The 24,616-nt window shown below is 43.1% G+C and overlaps 1 protein-coding gene across 8 annotated transcripts in view; it reads left to right on the forward strand.

Annotated features, from left to right (window-relative positions):
• Positions 1–24,616, forward strand: part of ABI1 (abl interactor 1) — an 816,248-nt gene that overhangs the window by 504,164 nt on the left and 287,468 nt on the right. For all 8 annotated transcript variants that reach the window (XM_069648123.1, XM_069648125.1, XM_069648127.1 and 5 more), the window contains exon 5: positions 1,886–2,026. In XM_069648123.1, coding sequence (XP_069504224.1) covers positions 1,886–2,026 — 141 coding nt within the window. The remainder of the gene's footprint in view (positions 1–1,885; positions 2,027–24,616) is intronic.

The following is a 24,616-nucleotide window of genomic DNA, read 5'->3' on the forward strand; positions in this document are numbered from 1 at the left end:
TGACCATAAAAGAGGATTCAGTGGCTGGCAAACAGAAAACACTGGAAACTCAGATGAATGCCTTGCTTGAAGAAATCAGCTAGTCCCCCGACTGGGGCAGGGAAAATGAGCGTCTGATTACCAGCATGCGCAGACGCCTAAATTTGTGGGACTGGCAGAGTACCTTTACCCCTCTTGAAAGTTTGAAAAGCTACAACTTTATTACGCGTGTTCTTTATACCTTTTATGAAGGCGCAGCCTTACTTAAATCTGTGCCCGTCGGACCATCTGAGGCGTTTTATTCTACTCTTACGCTTCAATCATCTGCCTGTGCTGGCGGCTAGTGGTCCGGGAATGGCTTTGGTTGTAGCAGAAAGGTATTGTAGAATATGTGAACTATCTACTGAATCTGAAACTGCTCGTCATGTCCTAACATTATGCCCCAGGATGAGAATAAAGTGTATTAAATACCTAGGTGAGTTTGTCCATAACCCAGAGTTCATAGAGCAGGCAGACTTCTGGAATCAGTGTGTTAATACTGTAAACTCCAAACTGCATCTAGCACTTTTCCAGGTGTGGCGTGAGGCCTCTACTCTCATGAAAATAAGTACTATGGTGGCCCCCTGTGCTCAGAGGCTCCTTCTTCTTTAGTCAGTGATTGGTTAAATCCATAGAATGTGAATATGTAAATTTGAATTATGTTTGTGTGTTTTCTTGCTGAAACGTATTCCTATCTACTTGTTTTAATTTACGAATTGATTTGATGTGCATATTATGTATATTATGTTTTTTTGTACATCTTTATATCTCTCGTATTTTTAATATTTGTTGGCTAAAATGTGTCAAGTTTTATACGTTTGTACAAAACTCACATTCAAAAAAAATATAAATGAATATTATTGCACTACTGCACCACCTACAAAGGATAGATCTTCCCTGGGAGGGAGGGGCTTGGAGTGTGGGGGCAGCGAGCTGTTCTGCATTTCCTTAGCAACTGAGAAGGCGCTTTAATGCTTTTGACTGGTACTTTACCATCTTGTCCTATCAGTGTAGAATGACATTTGCTTCCAGTTTATGTTAATGGAACAAGGACTAGAATATTCTGAAGGATTCAGCTTCTTTAACTAAGTAATTGTTAATTTACCTGACAAAACTATTTTTTGGTTGTGTGTTTTAAGTACGTTTTATCAAACATTGCATAACAAAAAAAATGGACAACTATCATTCATTGATGTTTTTTGTGCTTGATTTGTTTAATGTGAAATTTGGCTATGCAAAACGACCTCCCCCACTTCCCCTGCTGCCCAATCAGTCCAACGTGCAGGGAGTAAACCAGTACTGAGAAATATACAGAAGATGGGAGTGGTAAGGGTAGTTGTATGCAAGATGGTTCAAATTGTTTGGGTAGGACATTGGTGGGGTAAGGAGTATTTAGAGTACCCTCTACCCCTGAGATAAATGAGAAGTGTGGGGGTGGGGGAGCATGCTGGGGGGTGCGAGGTCGGGGGGGGGTAGAATCTGTCTATAATGAAAGGCCAAGGTTTATTTGCAAAAATCAATTTTTCGAAGCAGATTGTCACTTAGAAGCTTTGCACATAGGACAAATGGGTCCAAACACTCAGGAAAATAGGACATCAGTTCCTCGTTGTGCACATTGTCAATTCTCTTAATTGCAACAGTAGTTGTACAAGCATGCTAGAAATGGAGTTGCAAACTTTTGATTTCTCTTGTAGGAATTTTATAGCATGGATGATGAGAAATTATTTTTCACAAATTAAAGGCATGGTTAATCTCTAAAGTTTTTGGAACAACTCTGGGGTTTGAGATGTTTTTTACATGAATGGTCAGTGGCACAAAGGGGTGTCTTTAATCAAATCCACATTTTTACTTATTTCTGTTTTTTTAGGCGAAATACTCCATATAAGACATTGGAGCCTGTAAAACCTCCCACTGTTCCTAATGATTACATGACCAGCCCTGCCAGACTTGGGAGCCAGCACAGTCCTGGTAGAACAGCCTCCCTGAACCAGAGACCAAGAACACACAGGTAAACAAACAGCTCTGACCTAACCCTCTTATGAACCTTCCTTCAGAATGTTATCCATATGTGACCTAATCACAAAGCTTTTATATTTGGAGGTTTTTCATGACTCTGGCAAAACATATGTAGACCATAATCCCGACAGATTCAAACCATAAACAAGATGATTGAAAGTGATCTATTCTGTTCATGTGCTTAAGTCCTAGCTTTTCTTTTTATCCACAAGGTTGCAATTTGACCAATAACCCACAGTGCCACAGGTTATATGGTGAAGAGTCAAAGCAACCATGCAAATGTATCAATATTCACACTCCTGCATGGGATCTGAGCAAGACTAGGGTTCCCAACAAGTGAGAAATACACTTACTGCTTAGTTTCTTTTCTTTATTTTTGAGACCTGAAAAGTTTAAAGCACACACTTTTGAAAGCCCTTGGAGGGACCTCAGAACCCCTGCTGCCACCAAGTGCAATAACTATATCAGAGTATTAGCAATAATTACCGAGACACAAGACATTAGAGATTCGACTAGCAGGGAGGAGTATTTTTCTTATTACAACAGGTCCAAGTTGAGCACTCTGACCACTATCAACACCCCTCAACCCCCACCCAAGGAATTGCCCGGGTCTGTAGCTGACATGCACTTTCTGCTATAGCCTTGTGTATGTTGTATTGTGTCCTAACTTCTATTTTTTGAATAATCACAATGTTCAATCTCCCTAAATCGCCTATACTGATAGCAAAGGGCCAGACCCCGCAGGGCGAATGGGTGGGGTTGGTCAAGTTTCACGATCGCCAGTACACCCAAACTGTGGGCCAAAATGTCAGCCCACCAATTGTTATGGGGCTGGAGCCAACCCTGAACATACAAACACACTTTTGCAAATATATAGCAATAATGCTGACTTGGCAGGATATGCCATTCTGATTGCTGGTGTTTCTGGTAGGAAATGAAAAATTACACCATTATTAAAAGAAAAGTCGTGAGTGGTTTGAAACTGTATTGCTTTTGTGTCGGTCCCATCCTCTATCTCTGCTACCCTGCAGGCCCTTTACCTTTTTCCCTACAAGTGATCACCACTATCCTTCAAAGCCCCATGCACTCGTCCCCCATAATCCATCTGTCCTTCTGCCAAAGGGACATAACCTTCCTAACTTCATATCCTAAAGCCACACAGGCACATCCCCTTGCATACCAATCCCCCTCCTCTACCTTTCGCCCATACAGCACCACCCCCATCAACCCTGCCAGCCGCACAGGGACATATCCCAACCCAATCTGTATTCCCATTTTAACTCCACCCTCTGCACACAGACACTTAATCCATCCCTCTACCTCAGTCCACTAACATCAACCAGGCACACCCCTACCCTCTTTCCACACTCCCAGAGGTGCAACCTCATCCTTCATCCACACCTCTCTCCCCAAAGGCCCGAATCCCACTCTGCATCCACATCCACATCCACTAACTCCTACAAACACTTGGTCCACCTTGTTTGTTTGTCAAGAAGGGACACTGCACCCTTTCATCCAACCCCTCTCCACTGCTAACATGGGAAGATTGGAGAGGTCCAGAGAGACCACGACGAGATGAGAGAGGCTCCCTGGTTTTCTTACTGTGAACTTCTGACTTTGGTACCAAAATATTTGTTTAGAAGTACAGCTCCTCACTTGTTAAATTGTGTGACCTTCAACAAATCCCTTTCTCCCTGTGCTTCAGTGCTCTTTACTGCAAACCATGGAGGTGCTTATAATCGAGAAAGACCAGAAAATCAACTTCAGCCATTCCTCAAGTTCAAAAGGGCTGGCTGCATGCATACGTTTAATGGGTGTCTGTATGTATGAACAGAAGGGGGAGGAAGAGGATGAGAGGAATGTGCTGGAGGGACACTAACGGGGGAATTCACAATTTTGAGCCACATAATCGACATATGTTTGCTATGTACCCCCCCTTGCAATCCAATATTCTGAAGCTCCCCTGGCAGCCACAAATCGAGAAACATCAGAAAGTTGCAAAATCGACCGAGACAAACCCCCTCCCCCTGCTTGCACAATGGGGGAGATTCGAATTGACATACAGGGAACAGTAGAAGACTCACTATGCCAACCCATGGATGAGGCTTCCTTTGGTTTAAATAACAAACTTCGCCTTACGAGCATTGACAATCCCAGGATGCCAAATTCTACCTCCGACAAACAACTGCTCCCACCTCCTAAATGGAAATGAAACGCTAAACGCTAAAAAGGGGGCCTGATAACTACCGGGAGTCAAAAGGACCCCAATTGATTTAAACACCCCATACATGGGAGCCAACTATCGGCTCTAATGACAAGGCCTAGACACTCGATATGGCCAGAAACACATCTATAGACATTACAAGAGCTGATTATTGGAGAGCACAATAGATGAGGTGGATCAATCTACCATAACCATCTACCATAATCCCTGAAATATCCACTACAAACGATAAAAGAAGTATGATTAATCAAATAGATCAAGAATCGAGGACTAAAATATCCCCAGCCGGCAAACGAGCAAGATGCTCCTCTAACTCTCCCAGGGAAGATCTGGGCTTAAACATCCCTCCCTTGACTATTAAAGACACAAGTGAAATAATACAAGATTCGCACCCGCTCGTGAAGCCTCTCCCTGACAGTACCCGAATTCTAATTTCGATCAACACAGCAGTCGACCTTGTGGCCCTTGAATTTGTTGCCAATGCCCCGGCTAATACGTATAATGCCACAACAATGCGTAAGGAGGAAAGAACCGGAAGGAATATGATACACCATAAAAATACGCGAACCATCGCTAGCATGGACCAAGTGCTATTAAGCCATCAAGAAGAAAAGTCAATTAAAGACTCATTAGACCTAAACCCGGACTGCATGGTGTCTATGTCCCTCAATTTGCCCAGCCACCATCGGGAAGAAAAAGAAGACACCCTGGAAGAGCGTCTTTTAAACAGGCGTCTGTATCTTAAACAGGGGAAGCCTGCAAAACAAGACCCATTCACTTAGATGTCTATAATTACTATTGCTATGGCTCCTTTCATGAAGCTCTATGAAGCTATTCATGAAACGTTAACTGACCATACAACCTTACTGGCAGTGTTGCATACATAAATGATCTTTGTGGATGGCTATATTACCGCGAAGGTGGTAACAGACAAAAAGGATGATACCTTTACCTAACAGGAGCCCCTAAGAGCCCAAAACGTGACACATTTGTTGGAAGCGCAACGTCCCACCAGCTCGAGTAAAGATACATTAAAAACACAAAGCAAATCTTGTGGGACATTAAACGACACAGATGTTGATAAAGTGGGAAACACAAAGAAATTCCGACAAGAGTGTCATGCCTCCCCAAAAGCTCCCGCAAGATCCAGGTAATTCTGCGGTCTTTACCACAGATGCAGGTAGTTGATCTTACAAGCCTGATTTCAGCAACAGTGTCCAGTGTAAAAGCCTGATCATATCCCCTCTTTCAAAAAAACAAAAGTCACAAATGCTGATTACCACAAGACTTCAACCGCGGCATCGTAGTAAGGACTCTAGGGGTCAAGGCTAGGTCTGAATTTGTTGTGTGGGGAGGTATGAATTTTTGTGGGGGATATAATTTTCAAACTAAACCATTGCAAGGTAGCCAGGACTGTCTTTCTAAACCTACCAAGAGGTGTGGGCTTCACCTCCACCAACCTGTAACCTTGCATATATGATTAAGGACAACTACTAAAACTAGAGCTTAGCGTAGGAGATTTTACAACTAAGGGCCGCTTTTTCTCCTTAGAACTATGTGATTAGTCTAGTGTGCACTAAATAAACTTGAGTAAATGTGTTCTTTTTTTTAATTTTGTTTGAGTTTGTATCGGCACATTCTTTGCCTCTGACACATAAAAGTTCACATTAATATACATCATGCAATTTGCAAGGTGTACCTCCTCCCAGTTATTTTTTGGAGGCTCAAGGTGCACCCAGTAGTCCTTGGAAAAGGTGGGGAAAACAATTTGAGCATAGTGTTAGCTAAACATGGTTTAAATTTTGCTAGTGGAAGAAAGACATGTTTGCTTTTACATTGCTTGGGGAATTATGGGCAACAACAGTTTTGAGAGCTCCCCCCAATTTTCTGATCATTAGTGTACTTGATTATCGGAGTATTTTAAGTGTATATTCATGCTGGACAAGCACTGTGAGAAATCCTAGTATTTCTGAGAGATCATTTTGGTAAGAGAAAGCAATAGGTAACAGTCTTTGGAACAGTACATCAAAGCCTTGAGGGGGATTAGCTTCTACATGTGAGTTTGGTGCCACTCTTAATGAGAGGCTTCGTGATCCGCTAATGTTGGAGTGTACGGACAGTAAGGTATGAGAAGCTTTCTGGTGAAAAATAAATCCTCTTAGAAGTACTCAGAGTTCCAAAAGCGTTTGGGCATACTCATTGTGTGAGAATAAGAGAAAAGAATAGTCTGATGTTAAGAAAAATTATGATATGCAAGTTTTGACCATACAAGGTAAGAAGTTGGACAAAAAGAAACCTGTTGTCAAAAAGAAAGGGGCCAGATGTAAAGAAAAGAAAGAGGCAGAGGAAAATGACAGAAAAATATGTTTCCAATGTGATAGTATTTATCATTTTGCCAATAGTGTTAAGCGTCTGAGCGTGAAAGCTATTTTTAATAAATGTAATAAGAAGGGCTATTTTACGAATTGTTGCAGGACAAAGAAAGATGATATAGAATGTGTCGATTAACTTTGTGATGATTCTGAAGAATTGATGAAGATGCCGATGCAGAGAAATCGATGTCAACTATTAAGATAAAAGGGATAACATTTGAAATGGTAATAGATTCAGGTGCAAAATACACATTCATGCCTAAAAGGTTTCTGCAGAGTAAGATACATGAGAAATGTCTCATCGAAGTGTATATCAGACCAGTGGCATTTGGTGGGAAGTGTATTGAAATACTAGGTTGGTTTTGGACTACTTTGCCATTTAGAAATAGGATTGCAAATGGGAAACGTTTACGTTTCAGATAAAGTGAGTCCTCCTTTATTGAGCTGGTCTCATCAAAAGAGATTACAAATAAAATTGGATCCTAATGCTGAAGAAGCTGTGTATGCAGTAGATGGATTCAATGGAGCTATGTCTGCCGGTTTTGAAACCCATGAAGTTTTCAAGGAAAAACTTGGCTATTTGAAAGGATGTAGGCACAAGATTAGAATGAAGCCCGGTTGTGTCCCTATGGTACAGTAAGCGAGATCTGTTCCTATAAATCTCAGACTCTGTGTTAAGAAGGAACTTGAAGAAATGGAGAGGAGTAGAGTCATTGAAAGAACAGACTCCTCTGAATGGGTTTCTCCTGTAGTGATTGCACACAATCCCAATGGTAAACTAAGAATTTGTATCGATTTACGGTCAGTGAATCGGTCTGTAATACCCTAGAGACCCGTTATCAAACATTACGGAGAAGTTAGGCACCATAAAAGGGGCCAAAATCATGAGCCCTTTAGATTTAATGCCTGCGTACCATCTTCACCAAGAATATCACAGCATTTATTACACCAGAGGGTTTATTTCAATGTAAATGCATGCCTTTCGTTTTAGTATCTGCTGCTGCTGTTTTCCAAAGGGTAATGCATCAAGTTCTGGATACAGTCTAAGAATATGGTTTGACACTTAGCAAAGAGAAGTGTACATTTTACAGAACCACTATTCAGTACCTGGGTCATGAAATCTGAGGATGGCATCATATACTGGGTTTCCTCATCCACTGACAAAATGTATTCCTGGTCTACCCACAAAGTCTGTGAACATGAGGAAGCTAGCGAAGAAGGGTGTTAAATCTCACTGGGATGGCACTTGTGAAACAGAATTTCAAGAAATCAAGTCTGCCTTAAAAGAAGCCCCTGTACTAAATAGCTATAATACCAGTAGGAGAGGGTATCTGGTCATTTCATCTAAAGCATTACCATTGAATGCCATTCCATCGAGAAAATTGCATGGAAAAATATGCATGGAATGCATGTTTTTTCAAGGTGAAGTGTTTAGTGTTATTTCTAATGGGTTTTAAAGGTGAAAAACAGAGGGTTGGGGGGCTCATTTAAAAAAAAAACATGCATTCGATGTTAATTTTTTTTCAATGCATTTTTTGAGATGGAATGGTCATTCGATGGTAAAAATTCGATAGAATGACCATAAACTGTAGGAGAGCTATAGTAACTACGGATGCTAGTAACCATGGGCTAGGGGCTGTTTTAACTGAGCTCAGTAAGGAGAAAGAATATACTATAACTTTTGCTTCCCTGTCTTTGATGGCAGCAGAAATAAATTACTCAACCATTGAGAAATAATTGTTGGCATTAGAAAGCGCTATAAAGAAATTTTGTCCATTTCTGTGGGATGTGAAATTCACAATTCGTTCAGATCATAAACCTTTAAAGGAAATTGACTACCAGAATGGGATGCTGATTATGTACCAGGAGTTATGAATAAAGCAGCAGATTGTTTGTCTAGATTAACAAATGTGGTTGAGGAACAAGATGCATGCAATGAGAACCTAGGTGATAAAGTTTTGGAAATAGAAATAAATCAAGATGTGGTGTGTTGAAGAATGGCCGGAATACATGTCAAAAGATGAGGTTTTTTAGAGATACCAAGCAGCAGATGGAGTGTGAAATAAAATAAGGAGGGATCCATATCCATTGCCATAAGACTAGTGTTTGATGAGCTGAGCTTGAAAGGAGATATGCTAATGAGGGGAGACAAACTGCTCACCCCCGAAGGTGTAAGAGAGAAGATCTTAGCATGGGTACATGAAGGTCATCAAGGTATGACAAAGACAAAACAATTTAGAGACAGGACTATTGGTGGCCAGGAATGGACCTACAAGTGGAAAGATTAGTTGGGAAGTGTCACATTTGTGAAGATTCTGAAAAAACCTCTTTTACAAGAGTGGAGGCAATTACTCTGTCTATTCCAGAGATTTATTTTTGATTTATTTGGCATTTCTAAAGCGCGCTAAGCCCAGGGGCATGAAGGTGCTAGTTACAACTGAAAAAAAAGTTATAGGTTGGTCAGTACTTGCAAACTTAATGTGTTGCGGGAAAGCTTAGAGGACATTTGTCCAGAAAGCTTGACTAACGGCCATCTCCGATTTCATGATCTTGTGAGAAGAGCCAAGTTTGTAGGTGCTTGTGGATAATCCAGTATGTGTTTTCTGACCTTTAGGTAGGTGGGAGAGTGTTCCAGTTCTTTGCTGCTATAACCGGGAAGAGACCTGATCTGTGAAGTTGTGTCTCGATGTAATAAGGTGATGCATGTAGTTCAAGCGGGTCGGTCTGGTAGTGTGGACTTTGTTGAACCTTTGTGACAAGTATTTTGGGGAAATGTTGAAGATACATTTGTGGGTTATAGCTAAGGTTTTGAACATCTGCGCTCGTGGATAGGCAGCCAGTGAGCATTTCTTCTGGCAGTGGAGATGTGGTCCTTTTTTGGGATGTTTACTGCTGCTCTCAGTGCATTGTTTTGTATCATTTGCAGCTTGTTTATGTTATGCGTACTAGTGCCAGCAACTCGGGAGTTACAATAATCAGGTCTGGACCCTATGAGTGCTCTTGGGATGGTAATGCAACTGTCTGGTGAGAGGAATGGCCTGCAGGCATTAATTAACTTAGTTGTGTAGGCGACTGAGTCTATTGCATTAACTTGCTTAGTTAGATTGGAATCCAAGTAGACGCCGAGGGTTTTGACTTCCTATGAGACTGGGATGGATATAAAGTGTAGGTGAGACGCAGGAGCCCTGAGGGACACCGCAAGTGACAGGTGCTGGCAGGGCAGAGGCTGATGAGGAAAACGCTCTCATCAGAATTCTATTTAAAACCCTGAGCATCACCCACAAATGCAGGGCTAACAAAGCTCCCAAATACCTCAACAACACAGTCATCATGAAGCCCCAGACCAGACTCCTCAGGTCCAAAAAAAACGCATACCTTGAAACCCCCAGATACAAAAGAGAGAAAGCAGGGGGTAGTAGCTTCAAAACACTGGCCCCCAGACATTGGAATGCGCTACCTTCCCACATTATGAATGAAACCTCCTTCCCTAAATTCAAAAGCTTCTTGAAGACTTGGCTCTTCAATAAGTTCCAACTGAACCAGAGCACTAATCTCCTCCAATTAACTGTTTATACCTGACTGCTTTGTATATTATTGTATATTATTGACTCCTGACTGCTTTGTATATTATTGTATATTACTGATTGCTATTCCTGTGGACCTCCGAGTTCTTTCTAAGATTGCATTCTCCCATTGTCTGTAACTACGCCGTGATACCCCCGGGTCTGGGCGTCTAACAAATGTAATAAAATAAAATAAAAATAAAATAAATCGCTCTATTGAATAGGAATGCTGAGATCAAGATGGTTGCCTCAGGTGAGAAGTGGGCTGCCAAGGAGAGTTTTTCGCAATGGATTTGGTGATCTACCAAATTGAAGGCAGCTGAGAGATCTAGCAAGAGGAGAGCAATCTTGCCTGCATCTTTCAATTCATCCATTTGATTCTTAAGATCGTATAGCGCTGATTCAGTTCCGTGGCCAGGTCGAAACACTGATTGTGACAATCCAAGAAGAATGTTAGATTCCAAGTGTGCCTATATCTGAAGATATGCTGCTCTGTCCAGGATTTGGAGGAGAAAGGGGACTGTTGTGATGGGACTGTAGTTAGTAGGAATGTTCGGGTCAAGTGTAGGCTTTTGTAGTAAGGGTAGAACCCAAGTATCTTTTAAATGAGCTGGTACAGAGTTCGTAGCAAAAGAGGAATTGATGAGTTAAGGAAGGAAGGGTGCTAGACACTCTGCACAGTCTTTGACAAAAGCAGGGCTGATGTCTCCTTAACATCTTGAAGGTTTAAGGCCTTTGATAATTTGTTTTACTTTGGTTTCTGAAACTGGTTTGAAATTGAAATGGTGTGTGATGTGTTGGGAAGGTAGTGGCACGGGATCAGGTTTGTTCATATTTTTCTTTTTTGAGATCTTGTTTTGGGGAGATGAGATTTTGTTCAATAGGGGGGTTTGAATATTTAGACACCAGCTGTTGTCTTTCAGGCAATTATCAGGCATGGGGACTAGGGAATCTAGTATGTATAATATGGCAAAAAGTTCTCGGGTGGATGAGTTGGCTTTAATTCTGGCGTACGTGGAGCTTTTGGCTTCAAGTATAGCTAGTTTGTAAACATTCGCTCAGGTAGTGAATTGTACTTTGTTAGTGGCTATTGGGTAATTTCTCTATGTGATTTCTGTTTCCTGTTTGCTTTTGCAGAGTGCTTTGAGGGCAGGCATAAACTATGTGTTAAGGCGGGCAGAGGGTTTGGCTTTGCATTTCTTCATGGCTGCAACAGTATAGAGGGCCTGCAGTAAGAACTGGTTGTAGGTATCGACTAACTTGGATGGGTTGCTGGACGTGTCTGTTGTCGGTGAGATCTTTCACCAAGGTTAGGCTGCATGCCACAGTTATGTTCCGTGAGTTTCTCATGAGAGTGGCAGGCAAAAGTGATGACGTGTTCAACAGCTGATTGTCAATGGGGGATATGAACAGAGATGTTATGATCTGACCCGGGACAGGGCACGTTCGAGGTGATCACAATATTACAGTTGAGATCGACCAGCCAATCTAGAGTGCGCCCTTTGTCATGGGTAGGGCTTGAAATACGCATTTTTAAAAAGAGCAATGGGATTCAACACAGGACAAGTTCAATTTATCGTCCCGAGACAAATGGAATAGTGGTAAGGTTTATAGTTATCAAGGACAAAATCAGAGGTTCTATTGCTGAACGTAGGGATTGGAAGAAAGCTGCTGATGAAGTTGTAGTACTATACAGATTTACCCCTCACTCCACAATGGGAATTTCACCTTTTGAAATGCTCCGAGGGAGGAAGCCCAATACCAGGGTATGTCCTCCTTGGCTTGGTAGGGCAGTGGTGAAACGCATATATTTTAATACCATTAAGAATGATATTAGTAAGAAACAATTACGGAATAAGGAATGTTTTGATGTTAGGAAAGCTGTGAAAGGGAGAAGATTTGATGTAGGTGATGAAGTACGCATCAAGCGACCTCAAGGGATGAAAGAAGAAATGGTGAATTGGTCAGAACCAAGAACCAATCAGTGTTAAAGGTATTACATGGAGCTGTGAGAACCTCTGATGGTAAAGTTTGGAACATGAATAGAGCTTATTACAGTCGAGTCAATCAATGGGAAAGAAATAATAAAAGGCGATTCAGTACTGTATCTAGCAATAGGGATGATGGAGAAAATGTGATGATCGTCCAAGAAGAGAATGTCGGAAGCCCTCTTATTTGAGGGAATATGTGGAATGAGTAATTACCAGGCCTGTTGCCTAGCAACCAGCACGTACATAGTATACCAGCATCTGCCGGCAGGCAGAAGAGCCGGCCATACGAAGGCCAGATAAAGGCCCCATTTGCCTTTTTGTTGGCCAGCACCCATTTTCATTCTGAGGTGGTAAGGGCAGGAGCCCCCACCAGCCTCTGCAGCCCCAACGACTCTGGAGAGCTGCCGTTGAGCTACGCTGCCTGTATTCCCCAGTACCTGATACCAGATGTCCGACCGCCGGAAACGACCCTGAGACCTGCGTACCCTAACCCATCTGGTGCCCCCTTTCCAATACCTCTGTGCGCAGTTTTGCGCCCTCTCCTTTCCGCATCCAGTTCGCCTACATTAAAAATGGAGGGCGCGACGCAGCGCCATATCGAGGCTCCCCAGCGTCGCCCTGTTGCCTAGCAACCAGCACGTACATATAGTGTACCAGCATCCGCCGGCAAGCGGAAGAGCTGGCCATACGAAGGCCAGATAAAGGCCCTGTTCACCGCTGCGAGCCACAAGCACCCCCTCTATCGGGGTAAGTTCTACTCATTGCCATTTTGCCATGTGTCGCCTACTACTTTGTATACAAACTTCATTTTACAAATATGGACGCCGTGTATGCTCCAGGCTCCCAAGAGCCTGGCTAATCCGTAGCTGCAAGCTGATTGGCCTCTATTGTTTATATCTTTATCCGCCCACGACCTGATCCTAAGGGCCACCGTCACAAGGGCCGGCCTGTCTGCGGCGGGCAGCCGGTGCTCTACGCATCTAGCTCTAGCTCATGGTAAGCACCATCTATATTCTGTGCTTTACTACCGTGGCTTTGAATATGAGACAGTCTGCACACGCACTGTGCCTCACTGTTTCTACGCTCCTAAATGCACGTACTTTGCTGCCAAAACTGTATGTTTCTCTGTGCTGCCATCTAAGACCTAACGAAACTCTGCACTGGTCAGCGCACATGTTGACTATGCCTGAAATGAACAGTATTATCAGCCACCTGTCTTGCCACTCTCCTCCGCTGGAGGCCTACTATTGTCTGCATACTGTAGCGCTGTCCACCTTGCTGACTGTTAGCAGTCCTATTCTCATGGGCTTCTATTGTACTCATCTTGTGCTCATTGAACTAGCTTATTGTGCCTATCCTATGCCCATTGAACTAGCCTATTGTGCCTATTGTATGCCCATTGAACTAGACTACTGCCTATCGTGTGCTGCTTGAAGTGCCCCAACTATTAGCAAATCTTCCGCCACAACATGCACACCAATACCCATAGCCTTTACGTCATCAGTACACTATTTATAACCAGTTTACTAGTGTACTGCAACTGGCTCCCACCTTCTTGTGCTGTGCAAGCCCCCCCCCCCTAACCTGACTAAAATGTCAGTACATAGCCTACCTATCATCGGCCAACCCAGTTACTTGACCACATACAGCTCATTCTCAAGCAATTCTTGCACCTTAAAAGACAGGAACTCCAAACTCTGCGCAAGACTGACCAAACTTTACGAACCGCTCACGAGATCACAGCCTTCGATAAACAAAAGAACAAACCTCCATACCTGTGAGAAATTCAACACCTCTAAGCAGCATACCTGTCAAAATATCTGAATTTAAGGGAGAGTGGGTTTCAATCCTCTCTCCCGAACCACAGAAGCCGAATGGATCGACCCCTCCCACCGTGGTTGGCATGGGCGCCTGACTATAGAATTACAGGTAGCCACGTGGCAGCCAATGGGGGGAAGACGGAGTTAGGGAAAGGGGATGGACAAATAAAGGAAAGGAAGGGAAAACAAAGACATATACAAGCAAAGAACACCTAATTAATTGAAGGAACTCTCCAATAATTACTCCTGCAACCTGACCTGACTCCTGTATTCACGTAACATTACAAAAACCTTGTGCATATACAAAAACCATCTGCATTAGAAATCAAGACTTGTCAACAGTGCGTGCATTGACCCACACAGATACTTCATAAATCATGAAACAATGTACTTGGAAGGCACCTAGTATCCATGTTAAAAGGCCTTCTAGCAAAAATATCGCTCTTGTGTCCAGAACATAATATCTCTGGCAGAACCCTCCAAAACTAATTAGCTTCAAAAGATGGAGGCACCATTAGTGTGTACTTAACTTAGTATCCGGACTTTCTTCAATAAATCACCCGGACTCAAATGAAAGTTACATGGCATTTCAAAAATCACCGTCACAGCCCAGCGAAAACATAAATGCATTGAAAGTCAGTGTTTTTTCCCAAAATCACCGCCGCAGCCTGGCAAGTCAATAAACCTAAGCACCACTTAACTTTATGGCCCGGGGAGTCATCCGTGACTGACCCGGACCTGCAGGGAATGAGGCAATAAGAAAAGTTTTCACCGCCGCAGCCCGGCAAGTAAATAAACATAGGCACCACTTAACTTTATGGCCTGGGGAGTCATCCGTGACAGACCCGGACCTGCAATGAAGTAAGCAGTAAGAAAGTTTTCACCGCCGCAGCCCAGGAATCAAGATTACACACGGCATAGCTAGCGTGACTCCTTCACGCCTCTTCTAAGTGTTCTGCTTTGCTCCTGCCTGCTGCCGTCGCCGCCGCCCGTGCTCTCCAGTCGTTAATCAACAGCACTGAAGCATGGGCGAGCGGCCGTTATGAAGACCCGCACTAATTGCAGATCACTCGCAGCTGTGACCTAACGGCCCAAGAAACTACACTTTCCCCATGCCTACTGGGAAGTGTAGTTTATCTATGCCGTACCTGCTTTCTTTTACCCCACAATCCTTTATTTCTTACATTACCTCCCCTTCCAGGGCTCTTCCCAGGACTTGCCTTCTCCGGATACTTTGCATGAAACATTCTTACCAGACGAGGTGCATGTACTGCACTAGCAGGTTCCCAGGAACAGTCTTCCAATCCATATCCAGTCCACTGGATGAGGTACCATAACACTTGTCTCCTTCTTATTGAATCCAAAATCTTCTTTACTTCATATTCAACATGATCCTCTTTGTGAATGGCAGGAGGTCTCTTCATGCGTGTTCCAGGTGCTGCGGGTTTAAGGAGACACACATGGAATACCGGGTGAATTTTCAGAGACTTAGGTAAATCTAATTTTACTGCAACCTCAGACACAATCTTTACTATTTCATAAGGTCCAATGTATTTAGGAGCAAATTTTCGAGATCCTACCAGAGACAAATTGCGTGTGGATAGCCACACCTTATTTCCCACCTTGTACTGAGGAGCCTCCCTTCTCTTTTTATCTGCATACATTTTATATTGATGTTTTGCATATTCAAGATTATCCTGTGCCTTCTGTCTGATGTTTAGAAGTAATTGCCTTCTGTCTTGAAGTACTGGAAGGTTTTCAACCTCTGGTAACTGTTCTGGCAACATTTCCTGTACCTGCCCATACAAGCACTCATTGGGAGACATTCCCAAGGAGGCATGTTCAGCATTGTTATATGTGAATTCAGCCAACCATAATGCTCGAACCCACGACTCCATACCATCATGTAAATAACAGCGCAGGTATTGCTCAAGCGTCTGATTAACTCTTTCAGTTTGTCCATCCGTCTGAGGATGATAACTAGTGGACAAGGCACACTCCATTCCTAACATCTGACAGAAAGCGTGCCAAAACTTGGATGTGAATTGTGGTCCTCTATCAGAAACAATAGTACGTGGTAGCCCATGCAGGCGAACCACATGCTGCAAAAACAATTCCGCCAATTTCCCTGCTCCTGGAATTCCTTTACAGGGCACAAAGTGAGCTTGTTTAGACAAGTAATCCACTATCACCCATATTGTGTCGTACTGATCATCTGGTGGTAAGTCTGTAATAAAGTCCATTGATATGTGTGTCCAGATTTTAGTGGGAGTGGGCAATGGTTTAAGTAACCCTGACTTTTTAGTATGATCAGATTTACTTCGTACACATGTTTCACATTCCTGCACATACTTGATCACCTGTTGTCTCAAATTCGGCCACCAAAAGTATTTTTCCACTAGAGTCTGTGTCTTTTTACTCCCTGAATGACCAGCCAAAGGGGAGTTATGGCACCAATGCAAAGCCTTCTTTTGGAGTTCCAAAGTGGGCAAATACAATCTTCCATCATAGTAAGGAAGATTCTCTTTAAATGTTTCCAAAGTGTTACTCATTCCCCAACTCAGATTCCTTTGATTCCTCATTGCCTGTTTCACTTGCGTCATCAATTTAGAAATTACTGCCCCTACCACTCTCTCTGCGGGGATTATGGACTTTGTTTCCGATACCAGGTTGTCCAGGTTTTGTTGACGTGATAAAGCATCTGCCTTACCATTTCTTTTTCCTGGCCGGAAGGTCACCACAAAATCAAACTCATTGAAAAATTGAGACCACCGTAATTGTCTTGGACTCAATGTGTGGGCAGTCTTGAAGTACTGTAGATTTTTATGATCTGTCACAACCAACACCTGATGTTTAGCTCCCAGTAAATAATGTCTCCATTCCAGGAAAGCAGCTCTGATAGCTAATAGTTCTTTATCTGTAATGGAATAATTTTGTTCACATGGAGTGAGTTTTCGTGAATAATACGCTACTGGGTGCCAACTTCCTTCTGAATCTTTCTGCGATAACACCGCCCCTATTGCCACATTGGACGCATTGGTTTCTACTTGAAACATCTTATCCGTGTCTGGGTGTCGCCACACTGGAGCTGATGTAAATGCCATCTTTAATTCCTGAAAAGCCTTTTCTGCATCCTCATTCCAACAAAAGCTGGTTGCCTTTCTTAATAGTCGTGTTATAGGGGCTACCACCTGAGAGAAATTAGTAATGAATCGTCTGTAGAAATTGGCGAAACCCAAAAAAGACTGAATATCTTTAACACACTGGGGTTTGGGCCAATCCAAAACTGCCTGTACCTTTTTTTTGTCCATAATTATTCCCTCCGGGGGTCAATATGAAGCCCAAAAACTCCACTCTTTTCACATGAAAGGCACATTTTTCCAATTTCACATATAACTGATGTTCTTGTAATTTCTTTAACACTGCCCTTACATGACTCACATGTTGCTCTTGTGAATTTGAGTAAATTAGAATGTCATCAATATATACAATAACAAAAATGTCCAAAAACTCACTCAAAACTTCCTGCATAAAAAATTGAAATGCTGCAGGAGCATTACACAAACCAAAAGGCATAACCAAATATTCAAACAATCCAAACTTAGTTCGAAATGCAGTTTTCCACTCATCCCCTTCTTTGACCCGAATCAAATGATAAGCTCCACGTAAATCGAGCTTGGTGTAAACCACTGCTGTCTTTACTTGGTCCAACAGTCCAGAAATTAAAGGGAGTGGGTATCTGTTTTTAACTGTCACCTTATTCAATGCACGATAATCAATGCATGTTCTCAGCGTACCCTCTTTTTTAGGCACAAAAAACAATGGGGATGAGACAGGTGATGTGGAATGTCTAATAAATCCTTTCTTTAACATATCATCCAAATACTCTCTCAAATGTTGATTTTCAGTTTCCGTTAATGCATATATTCTACTACATGGTAATTTAGCCCCAGGTTCCAACTCTATGACACAATCGTATGGTCTATGGGGGGGTAGTTGTTCCGCTCCTCCTTTATCGAACACATTCACATACTCTTGATATTGCACTGGAACCTGTACTCCCACCGCCCCCACTACTTGTACTGCTGGTGGTTGATCTGCCAAAAACAATGCAGGGCTCACTTCTTCTTCAATGTGACCCATACATTCCGTATTCTCAAAAAATATCTCTCTAGCTACCCAATCAATCCTTGGATTATGCTGAGCTAACCAAGGAATTCCTAAAATAAGACCGAACTGGGGAGCTGCGATGAGATCTAGTACAATATCCTCCACATGACCAGACTGACACCTCATTTCTAGGGGTTGAGTTTGCTGACAAATGGGTCCCGAAATTAAAGGTGACCCATCCACCGACTGTACCCCTTCCACTTGAGTCTTTTCCCTCAAAGGCAACCCTAGTCTTTTGGCCAAATCAATGTCAATAACATTTCCAGTAGCCCCTGAATCTATCATGGCTGACACCATCTGTTTATTACAGGCAAAAATTAAAGTTACCAGTATATACAAATGAGAATTACCTTTTCGAGAAGTATTTGCTACCCACGTGGGGAACTTTTCTACCACTGAGCCCGACACCTTTGTTCCCCCTAAGGCCGGCCCAATCCTTTTCCCGACTCGCCCTTGCTCATATCTCCACTCCCTACCTTCTTAGGAGTATTTGGACAAGTACGGATATAGTGTCCTGTTTGACCACAATACAAACATAAATTATTAGCCTTTCTCTATTCCTTTTCTGTGGCCGATAATGGTCCCCTAACCCCTCCAATCTGCATAGGTTCCCCTTCACTGTTTCTGTTCACCCTACCTCTATCTAATCGTACAAAAGGTACTACCTCTGATTTTTTCCTATCTCCCTTTCGCTCATTCATTCTATGATCCAACCTTAATGCTAAATCAATCATAGCTGTACATGTGTTGGGTTGAGGCTCTACCTGTGCCATGGCGTCTTTTAATTCTTCCTTCAATCCCTGATAGAATAGAACTGTTTGTTTATTCTCTGGCCAATCTGTTTCAATTACCAGTCTATTAAAGTGGGTCACATACGAAACTAGATCTCTGGTACCCTGTTTTAGTGCCAATAACTCCTTGTCTTGCGCCAATGATACTTCCCTACGATCAAATAATCTACCGAATTCAGCCTGAAAATTATCCCAATTATACAATAATTGATCATCTTTTTGTACCAAAGGCATCGCCCAAGCAGCTGCATCTCCTGTTAGGTATGAAATCACAAAAGCAGTTCTTGCTTGAGTAGTCTCAAAGGCCGATGGTTTACACAGAAAATGTAATCTACACTGGGTCAAAAACGTCATGTATTTCTTTGGGTCCCCAGAAAACCTTTCAGGCGATGCCAAAGGCACACTGCTGGGTGCTTGAACCACAACCGTGGGCGTTCTGGTTCCTGTTCTACCCAAAGTCGACCCTGCTTCCTCCAGTGGAGTCCCTTGTGCTACTAATCCTTGCACTTGATTCTTCAAAGTGCTAGATTCCTGCCTTACATGTATCAATTCCACCTGAATATCTTGTAGTACCTTTAACACTTCTGCTAAAGAAGGAGGGTTATCCATTTGGCCTTGGTGGTTCAGTACTCCCGAATTCGGGGGCTGTTGATTCTGTCGAAATCTCTGAACTTAAGGGAGAGTGGGTTTCAATCTTCTCTCCCGAACCACAGAAGCCGAATGGATCGATCCCTCCCACCGTGGTTGGCACGGGCGCCTGACTATAGAATTACAGGTAGCCACGTGGCAGCCAATGGGGGGAAGACGGAGTTAGGGAAAGGGGATGGACAAATAAAGGAAAGGAAGGGAAAACAAAGACATATACAAGCAAAGAACACCTAATTAATTGAAGGAACTCTCCAATAATTACTCCTGCAACCTGACCTGACTCCTGTATTCACGTAACATTACAAAAACCTTGTGCATATACAAAAACCATCTGCATTAGAAATCAAGACTTGTCAACAGTGCGTGCATTGACCCACACAGATACTTCATAAATCATGAAACAATGTACTTGGAAGGCACCTAGTATCCAGGTTAAAAGGCCTTCTAGCAAAAATATCTCTCTTGTGTCCAGAACATAATATCTCTGGCAGAACCCTCCAAAACTAATTAGCTTCAAAAGATGGAGGCACCATTAGTGTGTACTTAACTTAGTATCCGGACTTTCTTCAATAAATCACCCGGACTCAAATGAAAGTTACATGGCATTTCAAAAATCACCGTCACAGCCCAGCGAAAACATAAATGCATTGAAAGTCAGTGTTTTTTCCCAAAATCACCGCTGCAGCCCGGCAAGTCAATAAACCTAAGCATCACTTAACTTTATGGCCCGGGGAGTCATCCGTGACAGACCCGGACCTGCAATGAAGTAAGCAGTAAGAAAGTTTTCACCGCCGCAGCCCAGGAATCAAGATTACACACGGCATAGCTAGCGTGACTCCTTCACGCCTCTTCTAAGTGTTCTGCTTTGCTCCTGCCTGCTGCCGTCGCCGCTGCCCGTGCTCTCCAGTCGTTAATCAACAGCACTGAAGCATGGGCGAGCGGCCGTTATGAAGACCCGCACTAATTGCAGATCACTCGCAGCTGTGACCTAACGGCCCAAGAAACTACACTTTCCCCATGCCTACTGGGAAGTGTAGTTTATCTATGCCGTACCTGCTTTCTTTTACCCCACAATCCTTTATTCCTTACAATACCATGCATAAACCCAAGTCAGTTGACTTAATACCGACCACTCCTATACATGCTATAGCCACTACTGAGGCCCACCCACTTAAAGGAGCCCATATAAAGACTAGGTCCCTGGTAGCCCCTGCAACGGACATTTCTGACATGATATTGGCAGACAACATTGACTTCCTTGCCATCTCTGAATCGTGGCTACATGATGCGGCAGGACCATTGCTCTCGCTAGCTGTCGGGTTACACAATATTTAGACAGGATTGAGATAAAATACGAGGCAGAGGTATTGCTATTATATCCAAAATATCTACAGACCTCCTGGTCCACTTGGAATGTTTGAGGAGGACATCTATACATTACTATCCAATAACCTTAGATAAGCATGCCTTAAATATAGCTAATAATATCCTGTCAGAACTTTGCCTTTCCCAAAAAAAATCAACAAACTTACCCACAAAAAAGGGAGAACCCTAGATTGGGTAGCTGACTACAACTGTACTGCCAACATCATATCCATCACCCCGCAATTGTGGACTGACCACTTCCTTGTGTCTTTTACACTGCCCACTATTAGACTACTCCCGCTGGTCACACTAATTGCCCCACCTTGTTCTACAAGGAACAAAAAGAACATTAGAGTGGACAAAGTGATCCCCGCCATTCTCCAGACCCTTAACTCACTGGCTGACAACCTGGATCCAGGCACACTGAACAATGAGTACAATAAAATTATGCTAACCGCACTGGAAACAATTGCTCCACTCAAACTCAGACTTGGCAGGCCCAAATCTCACCTCAACAAGTGGTTCACCCCTCAGATAAGGGACCTACGACTCCTAAAGAGATGTGAATCTGCCTGGAGACTACTCCCCTCAGAAGATAACAAGTCCAAACTAAATCTCTTCCCAATATAAAAACGAAATCTGCATGGCTAAACGTAATTCCTACAATGAACGGATCTCTAATGCCAATTCCAGCATGAAGGAATTTAACATCATATTAAGAGTCTCCCATCCCTACACTTGATACCTGCATCAACAATAAAACTTGGTGCTCAGATATTCAACAGGCACTCTCCAACAAAGTAACTGCCCCCCAGAACAAAATAGCCAAAAAAGAGCCTTGCTTAACTCACTATCGCAACTGAACAATCTCAACCTCTCACCTAGTGAAACCGCATTTGACCTTCCCGCCAGATTCCACTTCACTAAAACATCCACAAGACATGCCGCAAGACATCTGGCCCTTTTATCTCCAAACTCATCAATGCCTCTTTCTCATCAGGCATCATTCCCACTAACCTGAAGCAATCATGGGTGCTCCCACTGCTAAAGAAGCAAACCCTAGATCCACTAATTCCTACCAATTACCATCCCATCACGATGGTACCCTTCCTGCTCAAAATACTTGATAAAGTTGCTTATAAACAAATCCAGAAATATTTGGAACCCCATAAACTCTTGGGAGCAAGACAATCTGGATTCCGCCCCCTACACTGGACTGAAACAGTCCTCATCGACTTGAAAACTCAGGTCGATGAGCTAAGAGAAAGGCAAAACAGCCCTCCTCTTACTGTTCGACCTCTTGTCTGCATTCGACCTCGTGGACCACAAGGTCTTATGCGGACACCTGGACTCGGCGGCCCACTTTTCTACAGAGGCCATTAGATGGATAGAATCATTTTAGAGCAACAGAACCGTGAGGGTCTTCTCCCCTATCCCTATCACATGTGGTGTCCCCCAGGGCTCTTGTGTCTCCGCTACATTATACAATATATTCATAAAGCCCCTGTTCGATGATCTGGACCTTCTGGGCAAACACTACACGAATTACGCAGATGATACCCAGATTCTCCTCCCACTTTCTGGGGATTACGAAAAGGATTTGGCACTGGTGAATAGAGTGCATCTCATCATCCAGGTATGGATGGCCACCCACGGTCTATGCCTGAATGATGACGAGACCGAGCTTATCATCCTGGGCACCCACACCAACCTGAAGAAATTAGGCCAGGAGTACTCATCATTCACCATTGACAGGAACCTCATTAAGGTGGCTAAGGAAGTACAGACCCTTGGCTTCTACCTTGACTCTACCCTTTCCTTCGACAAACTAGTGAAATCAATGGCCTCCGCCACTGCCTACACTTGTAAGCTCATCAGGACTGGCAAACCTTTCTTGTTGAATGACAACTGCATGATCCTGGCTAGAGCTCTAATACTCTCTAGGTTAGATTATTGCAATGCCCTCTACATCGGCACCAATAAAGCCATTATTCACAGGATACAAATCCTCAAAAACAACACCTTAAGAGCTGCACTTGATGTGTCCAGAAGATCACATATCTCATGACCAGGCGCCAAAACAACTGGCTATCGACCCAAAATAAAATCCTTCTAAAAACAGCATCCCTCACCCACAAAGCACTAAACCATGCTGCCCCCAGCTATCTCATGGATAAACTACATAGGAAAACATCCACTAGACCCACGAGACTTGGCAATGCCAACTGCCTCATACCCAGATTTAGGCTCGCTAAGGCTGGTGGTTGTAGCTTTCCTGTGGAAGCAGCCAAACTCTGGACCCCCCTGCCACATCTTCTCAGAGAAGATCAACCTTGCCCAAATTTTAGACGCAACTACACTCATTTGCTCAAATCCTCGGATCTTGAGGTTTCATTGCTGTACTACCTATACCTAGATGTATCTGTATATGCCCTGAAAGTATCTTTCGACACATGTCTGCTGTATTTGTTTCTTTCCTGTTCATAACCTGTATATATGTTTTATTCTTGCCCATATCCTGCAACTCAAGCTTTGCATCTGCTTAATGCTGCACCCTGATGCCGCTGGGTGTGGTGCGCATTAGAAATGAATAAACAAACCATGTTGAGTCAATTGTGGTTATGTTTTCCCTGTTCACTTTGACTTGATTCAATTTTGTAAATAGGATGTGTTAATGTATATAGTTAACCCTGTTCATTTCAATGTCATGTTGAATCAAGTGTATTTCTGTTGTGTGAACACCTTGTAAAGACGGGTGATTTGTAACATTCTGTACTATGTAGCATCGGGTACCTAGAGAACTAGAATGTAGAACACTTCAGGTAGAAAGGTAACAACATGCATCTTCCATTAGAATGTGCATCTTTAGAAAGAGAGCAGACTTGAAGGATGCCAGTGGGGTGGCTCATGAATAAAGAAGAAACTGACTCAACTGTGTGCTCTCATTTTAGCAACCTATACGAAGACTGCCGTGGGCTGCTGTGGTGTTTCCAATCTGTTATTTCTGGTTGACACCCCGACCGTCAAGTCACTAAACAAAATACATATAACCTACTGTGTCCAAGACTAATAACGATAATGCATAAATTGTGCAAACCCATGCAAATGTGTCCAACTCCACTAATTACTCTTTTCCCCCGTTCACAAAGCAGGCCGAATCCTCAACCTTATCCTCTCAGACGAAACTGACCTATGACTTCAAAGTGCATTGTTCTGACAACCACATCCTCCCCTTCAGCAGTGCACCACCGAAATTAGCACATCTGGCTCTACATCCACTGTTACAGAAATGGAAAAGACCTCTAAAGAAGATCACTAGCGAAGCACTTCAGGTTCTCTATCATTTTTGCCTTTTCCCACATGGCTCCCCAACCTTCTTCCCTTTGGGTCCCCATCCAGGGCTTCACTGGTTTATGTCTCATTCCTTTAGTGTACCAGGTCCAGATACTCTAAAGGTACTTGTAATCTGTTTCCGTGAGTAAGCTACCCTGCACTTTTCCTTGGCTGGTGGCAGCTCCTTTTTAGTTTTTAGAAAGCTACACACTGCTGCAGCCATTTTGTGATCAATGAACAAAGGCCGATTCCCTTCAGATCCTCGTTTAATGGGCCACATGGGTGGAGAGCTCCGGTTATACTCC

Source organism: Ambystoma mexicanum, chromosome 2q (genome assembly GCF_040938575.1).
Source record: "Ambystoma mexicanum isolate Mex_15411 chromosome 2q, UKY_AmexF1_1, whole genome shotgun sequence".
NCBI classification, from domain to species: Eukaryota; Metazoa; Chordata; class Amphibia; order Caudata; family Ambystomatidae; genus Ambystoma; species Ambystoma mexicanum.